Consider the following 11,187-nt stretch of genomic DNA (forward strand, 5'->3'; position numbering starts at 1 on the left):
GCCTGAGCAAGTCTTCCCATCTGCATTATGGGAATATAGCATTGACCTACCTTACTGGGTTTGTGTAAGGAGTATTTATTTAATTAATGTTATTTTTTAAATTTATTAACTGCCCTTCATCCACAAGGGAACCCGAGGCAGTGTACACAACATTGTAAAAATCCAATCCAATATAAACATCATAGAATTACAAATCAAAAGGTGATCAACCAACAATGACTCTTCAAGCTGCAAACCAAACAAAAGCGCAAAACCAAAAACACAATGAGCAATTAAGTTAAAAAAAATTTAATTGAAAAAAAATAGATGTTACTATTCCAAATGGTTAAAATGCCTGGGCAAAAAAGAATGTTTTAATTTGGCGTTGAAAAGAAAACCATGGGCCAATCTACCTCTCTTTTTCATCAAACCCAGGTGAGGCAGTGGCTGTTCTGAACCAGTGCCTGGGCACGGTAATGGACTGGATGAGGGCTAATAAACTGAAACTCAATCCAGACAAGACGGAGGTACTGTTAGTGGGTGGTTCATCTGCCCGGCTAGGTGATATTCAACCTGTTCTGGAGGGGGTTGCACTCCCCCTAAAGGATCAGGTTCATAGTTTGGGGGTGCTCTTGGATCCAGAACTGTCACTTGAGGCACAGGTGAACTCAGTGGCACGGAGCACTTTTTATCAGCTTAGGCTGGTATACCAACTACGCCCTTATCTGGACAGAGATAGCCTAGCTACAGTTATCCATGCTCTGATAACTTCTCGTCTGGATTACTGCAATGCGTTATACGTGGGGCTGCCTTTGAAAACGGTCCGGAAACTTCAGCTGGTCCAAAATAGGGCAGCAAGATTGTTAACAGGGACTGGCCTGCGAGCTCATATTACGCCAGTACTTTTCCAGCTGCACTGGCTGCCAGTCCATTTCCGGGCCCGATTCAAAGTGCTGGTGTTAACATTCAAAGCCCTTAACGGCTTGGGGCCAGGTTACCTGAAGGATCGCCTCCTCCCATATGTGCCTGCCCGGACCTTAAGATCATCATCAGCGGCCCTTCTCCGTGAGCCCCTGCCAAAGGAAGTGAGGCGGGTGGCTACTAGGAGGAGAGCTTTTTCTGCTGTGGCACCCCAGCTCTGGAATGAGCTCCCTAGTGAGGTTCGCCTGGCGCCTACATTGTACTCCTTTCGGCGCCAGGTGAAGACCTTTTTATTTTCCCAGGCTTTTTAGCTTTCTAAATTTTTATCTTTGCTGTTTTAAATCTGTATTTTAAATTCCTGTACTGCTGCTAGGTTTTATTGTGGTTGTATTGTTATATTGTGGTTTTAATGTTCTATATATTTTAAACTGTTTTATTGTGTGTTGTTTGGTTTTAATTTTTGTGAACCGCCCAGAGAGCTTTGGCTATTGGGCGGTATAGAAATTAAATAAATAAATAAATAAATATGGAAATGGTATGAGAAGCACTTTCTGGTTATACCTGGATTTTCATGAAATTGCTTTTGGTCTGTCAGCAGCACATCAAGCAAGAAAAGTGGAGTATACACTACCAAAAAACCTGCTTTCACGTGTCACACAGCACTTGAAACCGCCATACTTTGGGGTTGGGTGAATGGAGTCCAGGGAGTAGAACTGAATATCATCAACCGTAAACGAGAGAGGCTTGTTCCCGCCGCTGTCTATGCTCCCTTGCTCAGGGAAGTTTAATGGAAGTGCTGAATTAAGCCCCTGTAGTTTACCCCACACCTCTCCCTTCTCATCCACCATTGGGATATCGTGAAAGATTAAAACAGTGCTACTGTGCTATTGTGAATGGGAAAAACTGCGCTACAGATTGTGAATGGGTAAAGCAGACTACTGCGATATTGAGAATGGTTAAAATAGTGTTCCTGAGATATTGTGAATGGAATGATTAAAGGAGTCCTACTGTGATATAGTGAATGGTTAAAAGAGCACTACTGTAATATAGTGAAAGGTTGAAACAGCGTAACTACGAAGTAGTGCTAAGTGGGAAAGGCCTGTGTCCAAAAGCGCCCTGCTGCTAATGGGGAAAAAAGAGGGAATGGAGGGGCGGGGGGAAGGGACTTTCCCACACCTTAACCAGGTCACAGTCAGCTCACAGAAATATCCCTAAGCACACCTAGGATTTAATGTGGGGGGATGAGGCACAATGCAGCGGAACTGTGCGGGAGCTACATTCAAGGAAAACAGTGCAGTAAAACGACTTTGTGAAAATGCACCTTTTCCAGAGGGAAGCTGTAGGGCTGCAGTGGACTGGCAACAGCATCATCTGTCATAAACAACCCTGTTGTGCTCTCCTCCTGCACTAAATTGGCCATGTAGCTTGGGCCAAAGTCAGCACTCATCATAACTCCTTTGGGAAGTTATCCCAAAGTCAGGAGGCCACCAAAGCAATAGCCTTTTCCTTTGTAAATGCATAGTGCATACCACCCACTGATGGTATCTGGAGAAGGGCCTCCTCTGAAGTTCTTAATGCACAGGCAGGATAGCATGGGAGGAGGAGGTCCTTCAAATAAAACAGGATTGCAAGAACATAAACTATGCAGCACACTTTGAATGCATGAAAGCACAACGTACGTAAGTCTATACTATAAAGGTGTTGTTTATTATTAGTTCAATTTATTTGATGAGGGTTGTACATTCTTACCTAAACCTCCTTCCAATTAGTTGCAGTTTAATCCTGGATTTGGTACTTTCTTGAAGTCAAATTGTATCCCTCCATTTGTTTTGGCAAGATAAAGTTGTAGTTAGCCCTGTTCCTAGAAGGTTCCAGCTTCAGCTCAGATGGAACAGGGGCCTCACCACATGTCAAGGCTGTAGAGGGGTGTATGTGGGAAGAGGTACCTCAGATCAGGCCACTTACAGATTGCAACCCTATGCATCCTTCCTGAGGATTAACTTTCATTAACTGAAAGGGATTTACTTTGGAGTAAACACAGCTAGGATCATGCTGCCCAAGTCAAATCCAGCACCTTGTATTGATCGTTGAAAATGAACTGGCAATTGCTGTGGAGCTCCCTTAATACTGGTGTTGTATGCTTTTTGGTGCTTTGACTCCAGCTCAATGGCCAGGCAGCTACATTGGTCTAGATTCTAAACTCTAAAAACTAAACCGGGGGTGGACAACTTGTGGCCATTCCTGATGCTTTGGCCTACAACTCACATCAGCTCTAGCCAGCATAGCCAGTGGTGAGGGATGATAGGAGTTGTAGGCCAAAACATCAGGAGGGCCACAAGTTGCCCAGCCCTGGGCTCAACCACTGGAAATTTCTGACTCATTTTCAAGAGGCACTACCATGCGGACCAGCCTTCCCCATCCAACACAGCCATTGGCACCAGGTTGGCAAAGGCTGCAGTCTTTCTGCTGTTGATACTGCCCTTGCAGTATTGTTGACTTTAGGGTTGTTGCTGGCAGTGCGGTGTCTCTCCTTCTGTATCTCAGAGCGACAGGTGCTCTTGGCTAGCTATCAAGGACTTCACAGGAAGGGTGGGGTGGGAAGATCTAGACCAAATAGATCTACATCTCAGTTTCAGTGTCCCATGCGATAGGCTGACCACGTGTTTTCCATGCATGGCATGGCACAGAAAAGGGCTCCTGTGGTATCTCCAAGGTGACATGATTCAGACACTCCGTTCTGATGACTCCTCCCTGAGCCCTGGATCTGGAAGGAAAAACCTTCGATTCACAAACAAGTTCCTCCACATTCACTCCTCGGGAGCCACCCTCCTGGCTGCTTGCTCTTCTTAAAGATCTGATGCAAGGGCAAAGGCACGGATAAAGCATGAGCCATCCAGCAAACGCCCCTTTTTATATAGGCAGGGCTTGTTCATAGTGGTGCCTGGGAAGGTCAGAGCTAGAAACGCTGAGTGCATGGAGAGGTGGTTGCTCACTGGCCTTGGGGAAGGTAGGGTGCTTGGGAGAAAGGTGGCAGCAGGATGCTGGTAGGGTATATCTCATGGGAAAGCTCCAGAGCTTAAGAAAACCATGCGTGCTCTGAATGATCTCCATGGGTGAGGCCTATCTGCACATCTGCTGATCTGTATGTATTTGTGTAACACATCGATCTCTTGGTGAGTGAATGATGCCATTATGGGGTGGGGGGGCTTTGTGAGGATATTTCTCTTAAAAGCAGGATATAAATATATTGAGTGTGTGTGTATGTGTGTGTGTATGACATCCACAAACTTTAAATATTCTTTTTAAAAAACAGCCTAAATGGCAAGAATCTCAATTTTTCATCTTCTTGCTTGTGGGGAAAATGTAACTGTTTGAAAGGTTTGAAATTCAACAAGAGAAAAAAATGTTAACATCCATCATGAATTGTTATTTTTAAGTACTATGTGGGGCTTGTTCCATGGTTGGTTTTAGCCCTCTTGCCAACTGTCTCATCTAAACGGTATCTGTCCGTCTGTCTGTCTGTCTGTCTGTCTGTCCGTCCATCCATCCATCCATCCATCCATCCACAGAGGCACGGAAAAGGGCAGTTGCCGTGTGTAGCATGAGAGCCCCTCATTACAGGCTACTTGTTGATCCATCCATACTCTCTTCTTCCCTGTGTAGCACAGTGGTGTTTAAACTCTTTCAACTCAAGGGCCAAATCTCATTGTGGAGATGCTCTCAGGGGCTGCATTCTAGTGGTGGGCGGAGCTGAAGGCAAAAGGGGCAAAATACCAGTGTGGTTTAGCTGAAAGCTCTTACTGCCGCCTTAGGAGAGGCATTTCGACCTTTTAGAATGGGGAAAAACAGCACAAAAAGTCAGGAAACCACCATACAGTTGATGGTCAGAAGGAAGGGGTGGGGCCAAGGGAAGGTAGGGGGCTAACTTGGGAACCCTGGAAAGCTGGATTGGGGCCCCAGGCAGGCCAGATATGGGGGTTCTGCCCCCTGATGTAGTAGATTCAACTTATAAACCCTCCTGTTCTGCCTTTCATCCAGCTGGGCCCACGCACGCTGTCAAGAGGGCAGGGATGTCACAGAGCAAAACCAGCAAGGAGGCTCCTGCCGCCACCTCAGCCGAGTGCCCTGTATGTTATGAGCCGTTTCAGTCCCCGAAGGTGTCGCGCCGAGTGCTGAGCTGTGGGCACGCCTTTTGCCATGACTGCCTGGTCAAGTGCTTGTTGGCATCACGGGACGAAGGCCGGCTCCAGAACAGCCTCATTTGCCCCGTCTGCCGCTTTGTGACCTTTCTCTGCAAGAAGAGGGCCTGCTGGTCCTCCAAGCCATCCCTGACCCCTCTGTCATCTCTGGAGTTGCCACTCTCGCCCTCCTCGTTGCCCTGTGGAGTGCCCGTGGGCCCGGCAAACACTTTAGCAGTGCCCGGCCATTTCCTGATGCCGTTGCACAGTTTTGATAGGCGCCAGAGTGTATGTGGCTGCCCTGGCATGGACTCGATGCCGCAACCTGGTGGCTTGGAGCAGGAATCTCACATCTTCATGATTACTCAGTGTGGAATGCCGCTGATTGAAGAGAACTATGGGGTCGGCACTCAGGACACCAATGTGGAAGCACCAGGATCAGTGGTATCTCGGAGGTCTTTAGGAGCAGGCTGCTTCCAGTCGCCCATTATGCTGGCGATTTTCCTTATCTCTGCTGTTGCTCTGCTGGGGGCGGTGCTCCCCTGGCTACTACTGGTGAGAAAGAATGAATGAACATGGTGGATGGACTTCTCTACAGGATCCTCACATCTCCCATGTGGAGCTATCTCATGAACAAAGTGATCCCTTGCCACATCTGCAATATGGAAACGCTAAAATGGTCAGGGTCCCAACAGATGGGAGATCCGTGAAGGGAACTGGGAACTGCAGGAAATGGTATTTGTGTCATCCTTCCTTTGTCATAGTTGATAGTCCCCCAGGCATGGTTCGGAGGAGCAAGGAGGAACTCCGAGAGAGAAAGAGTCTAATCAATCTATTAAGGCTATTATTTATGTTTTTATTTATTTGTTCTGTTTATATCCTGCCCTACGTCCAAGGAGGAGAGAGCTACATTTTAGTTTCACAACTCCCCCGGGAGGTCTAGGTAGATTGAGAGATGGCAGCGTTTCCCAAGGCCGTCGAGTGAGTTCACAGCTGATCAGGGATCTGAATCCAGGTTCCCTGTATCCAAACCCAACACTCCAGCCACCTCTGGAGGCAATGCTGAACTCACAGGGAGACGGAGGTGCTGACAGAACATGCCTCCTGCCTGCTGACTGTAACTGCATCTCTGGCTTCAATGCCCACAGTAATTAAATAAACTATAGCCTTTGAGAGAAGCCTCAGGCAGTCTGGGTGATGATTCCAGCATCAAGGCAAGGCTGTGCCCCTGTTCTGCCAGGGCAAATGCCAGCTCTCCTATCCCATTGTTCTGTGTTGTGAACTCAGAAGCATTTTCCTCCTCCGCACCAGAGGTGGCTACATTGCTCCAGGATATGGCCTGATACCTGCTCCTGCTGCTCTGAAGGCAGGGCGCAGTGCAGGTGAGTCTGATAATGGGATGCAGTTTAGTTCTCCTGCGCCAGCCATTAGCAACAGCTATTCATAATCTGTTATTTCCAGATTGTTACTGACCTCCTTTTTGATGTCACAGCAGACCGTCTAATATTGTACTTCATGGCTACCAAGATCAACTGCTGCTTTTTGCTGTGTGTGTTTTTTACCTTCTTATTTTTTCTACTTTTGATATTGTTGTTACAACCTACCATAACTAAGATTAATAAAATATTTCATTGCTGTTGCAGTGCTTAGCAAATGGTGTGTCTCAACAGGGCTGGTCCAAGACATGTTGCTGCCTGAGGCAAAAGACAAATGGAGCCCTCCCTTTTCATGTACAAAAGCTGACTGGACTAGCAGATGAATCTGTCTTCAGCACTAACCTCGGGACAATGCTCTGCACTGTATGTGAAGGCAGCAGGCTAACTTAGGGGGTGCAGAGTGGGCTGCAAGGCCTTGAACGCCTTGCTGCTGCCTCCCAGCATCTGCTGCCTGAGACAATTGCTTCACCCTGCCAAACGGTAGGGCTGGCCCTGTGTCTCTCAGATTACAAGGGCAGTTTTGTCAGATTGTCTTCTCTTCACTCCCAGGACCAATATTTTCAAAATCTGCCCTTACTTGCTTTTGCCTAGATAGGAATACATAGTAGTTCTGTGTGTGTGTGTGTGTGTGTGTGTATCTTGTTGAATACACAGACCACAAGCGCCCTCTTTGTGCAGTTAGGAGAACATACAGTTTTTAAGCTCCTAAGGCAGCCATTTCCAATTTGGTGCCCTCCAGATGTGTTGGACTACAACTCCCACAATCCTCAGCCAGCATGGCCATTGGATTGTTTGAGTTGTAGTCCAACGCATCTGTAGGGCACCAGGTTGGGGAAGGCTGCCCTAGGGAACTGCTCAGCTGTGGGTAGGATTGTCAGCAGCCTGTGGTGGATGGGACAAAACACAAATGGTATGAATGTGAATTTACACAACATTACTGCAACATCAAGGGGTGACTAGCAGGTGTGCAACAATGATCATGGAACAAATACCACAGGCAGAGCTGCCATGACACCGTACATTGCTTTTTAACTCTATACCAGGGGTGCACAATGTGAGGCCCCCACTGCCCCCCCAAACTGTAGTGGCCATTTTGAAGCCTTTTTGACCCTTTGAGTGCTCCGTAGCTACTATGGAGCACCATTTTAAAATTTATTTATTTTGCCGCCGTGTGTGTGTGGGGGGCAGTGTGGCCAACTGGGAGGGCAAGAGGCAAAAATGCCCCCCCCCCGACATCCCAAAGTTGCCCTCCACTGCTCTATACTTTCCAATGGAGGCAGCCTATCACGGTGTAAGAATCCCAGTTTCTTGCCAAAATTGTCCTGGGCTTGACCCAGACGTGTCCTGGAAGGTGCTTTCAGGAATCCGAAAATGCCCCACTTTTTAATTTATTTTTGACTCAGTGAGAAGACTTTGTTAATCAATAAATCTCTACTGTGTCTATATTGCAAGGAGTGGCTCAATGGGTCTGAATATTTAGCGGAGTTCTCATAGAGGGCCAAACTAGCTATGATGTGGGAAATTTATAATTAGGATCTGGTCCCATGAGGGGTTTTTTTTTTTTTTTTAAACCAAAGCTAATTAGCAGTTCCACATGGCTGCTTTGAGATGAAGAAGTGGCATTCTGGGAAAAGGTGTTTAACCCTTTCCTCCCATGCCCTTTAACTGATGATAATCATCCTTCCCCCTACCCTATTAGCTTGATAGGGAGAAAAAGACTGGTACAGATGCTTTCTAAGGAGAAAGTGGGAGCTTTCCTGCACAAGGCATTTATTGTGCACTTGTGATTCCTTACTCACAGTTGTATACAGGTTCTTTAGACAGCATTGTGACCCTCCAGTTTCACTTCTGTTTGTTCAGAGCACTTTCCAGGGTTTTTTTAGAATGAGGAAAATGGGGTATTGTTTCTGACGGCGTTGTTTCTACTTGTGTATTTACGCTATTCTGCTGTAGCACAGCTCCACCTAGTCGTTATGTAGTGGAAAAGTAGGAAAGGAAAAGCTCTTTGTGTAGAGCTCCATCTCAATTCTGCAAGGAAACTGGAAGTAGATAGAGCAGATTATCAGCCTCATGTAGAAAAGCTGAGGGAGAGAGAGAGAGAGGAGTAATGATAAACCATGGACAAAGCATTGTGTGTGATTTCTACCCTCCCCCCCGCTTTCTGTCTTTTGCCGGGGGGGGGGGGGGCTTCAGGGTTTTCAACAGGGAGAGCCGACTGCTGTCATCTGGTGAGCTAACAGTGGCACAGCTGGGGCAGGACTTCAGAGCTAAGGTCCAGGACCCTGCAGCCCAGGGGGGCCTCAAGTGACCACCTACAGAGCAGCAGGTGATGGGGCCAATGCCAGACAGGCCCAGTTTCAACACCAGGGCTGGCATGGGCATGTTGGGGCCACCAGGGATGACAATGGTTGCTGTAGCATCCTTTCGTTATTCTTATTTTTGAAAAGCATTTTAGAGTCATGGGTGGCTGGCCAGGCATGTACCTGGTTACAGGTGTTCAATTTATTATTTTTCCTTTAAAAATGTATTATCTCTTTCTGCAACAAAAATGGTGCTTATTCCCAAGTAAATGTGTTCAGCATCAGGGAGGCAGAAGCAAACTCCATTTTAGTCTTGCTGTCATGATGGTGCCATGATCTAAGTGAGTTTAAAATGGAAAACTGCACATGCTCAGAGTATTCCTTTTTACAGATATATTATCAGGTTTCATTTTTGCTCTATCACCAGTGTAGAAGAAGTTGTAACGCATGGAATGGTGGCAGGGGTGGGGGAGAAAAGAAATGTTAGCTGCATGTTTCACAACTGGAGTAATACACATGGCTGTCCAAAGGGATAAGCCCATTCTGTCCAGCATGTAAAATTATCTAGCTGCACTATTGGGTGCACCCAGTCAGTGAACTTGTGTCTGATAGTGTGGTGAGACTTCCTGGAGCAAAGAAATTCCTGATAGATATTCCTCTACAACATAAGAAGTGGATCCAGGGATGATTCTTACTCATATCATATTCACTGAATCCAATGTCATAGCTGGGAAGCATCAAGAAGTATCATGAACATGAGAAGGGCCCAGCTGGATCAGACCCAAGGCCTGTCATTCTACTCCAGGATCATCCTGACTCCAGGATTGTCCTGTTTCCCACAGTGGCCAACCAGATGCCCCAGTGTGAAGCCCACAAGCAGGACACAAGGGCAGCAAGCCTTCCCCTGCTTTTGTTCCCCCTGCTTTTGTTCCGTGATGATTGGTATTCACAGTCAACAAGGGCATTTAAAGAATAACAAACCCTGAAGTTTTCTGGAAAGGTGTGGCAGAGCAGGGGAAGGAGTTACCCTTTGTTTTTTGTTTGTTTCTTAGACTTAAAAATGCAGGACGATCAGGACGAGCTCTCCAGCCCTCAGAAATATACAGCTACTGTGAAGCTGAAGATTAAATAAAATGTTATTCAAGATGTTTTTATTAAAGTTGACCGAACAATGACAGCATGGGGTGATTGTCGTTCTTTGCTAGTGATATTGTGAGTGCCAGCTCACAGATGCCAGTAATGCTCACGGGGCCCCATTCCACATGACAACTGTAAGCTTGAGAAGAATTGCATTTTTCCAGTAGCTAAATAGTGTCACTTGAGTTTGCAGGGAAATGCAAATATCTCTGCAACGGAAGTGCTACCTTGAGAAAAAAAATGCAACAAAGGAGTAACTGAGAACTGAGCATTTATCGTGCAATAAGCCGATCATCCATAAAACCAAAAGGCAGCAGTCCTATCAGCGATTTCGGAAGGCCCTTGGGCAAGACATCCTCAGTGGGCCCCCTCCATCAGTGAGTCTCCCTTCTCACTGCCATTGTCACCAGCTGTTGCTGCTGTTGCTCCTCCTCCCCTCCCTCCCTCCCTCCCACTTGCTTGCTAGACAGGCAGAGAGCCAGGGAGCAAGGCGGCAGGGGCATCTGCTGTTCCCCCTCACCACCTCTGTTGTCTGGGCCAGAGTGAGAGGTGGGTGAACACGCAGGTTGCAGTGGTGAAGAGGAGGAGCAAGTCCAGGGGGCACATGTCATCAGGCCCCTGCTGAAGTGTGGGCCCTTGGCAGATGCCCAGCCATGCCTACCTTTGATGCTGGCCCTGAGTGCTGTGTGATCCAACATATGAAATGATGGAACAGCAAGAGAGGGCTATTGCCCTCATATCCTGCTTCTAGGCCTCTCAGAAGCAGTTGGTTGGGAACTATGGGATACAGGATGCGGGACTAGCTAGTCATAGGGTCTGAGCCAACAGATCTCTTCTTATGCTCTTAACAGTAAACAGGTAGCTAGCTACCATGGGATCTTTGGCTCTTTTCATAATGGCACAGAAACCGGCAAGAGCCATTTTCTTGGCTATGCAAGTGTTTTGGTGTGGCACACTTTGGAGGGATCATAGCTCAGTGGTTGGGGAGAGACCATGACCCACTGCCAGCCAAAGGAGGCAATACTGGGCTAGATGTACCAATAGTCGGATGTATGTTGTGTGCTCTTGTCTTCTGCTTGTGGCACACTGTGGAATGGATTGTGTGCTTCCTTCTGGAGAGTGGGGCTAATATGCAAAGGACTCTAGCGGAGGGCCAAGGACAGGACTCAGTGGCCCGCTGCTCCCTTCTGGGCCTGCGTTGCTCTAACATGTGTTTGCCTTCTGCTGTCAGACCTC

At 47.2% G+C, this 11,187-nt stretch overlaps 1 protein-coding gene across 1 annotated transcript; it reads left to right on the forward strand.

Annotated features, from left to right (window-relative positions):
• The first annotated feature begins 3,926 nt into the window (after positions 1-3,926).
• Positions 3,927-6,717, forward strand: RNF222 (ring finger protein 222). Its single transcript, XM_084832380.1, has 2 exons — positions 3,927-4,073; positions 4,939-6,717. Exon 2 carries the CDS (start codon positions 4,971-4,973, stop codon positions 5,649-5,651), a length of 681 nt encoding a protein of 226 aa, XP_084688506.1. The 5' UTR covers positions 3,927-4,073; positions 4,939-4,970; the 3' UTR covers positions 5,652-6,717.
• Positions 6,718-11,187: the final 4,470 nt, after the last annotated feature.

Source organism: Heloderma suspectum, chromosome 2, assembly GCF_057233095.1.
Source record: "Heloderma suspectum isolate Gila_16-S chromosome 2, 16-S_ref, whole genome shotgun sequence".
Lineage (NCBI taxonomy): Eukaryota > Metazoa > Chordata > Lepidosauria > Squamata > Helodermatidae > Heloderma > Heloderma suspectum.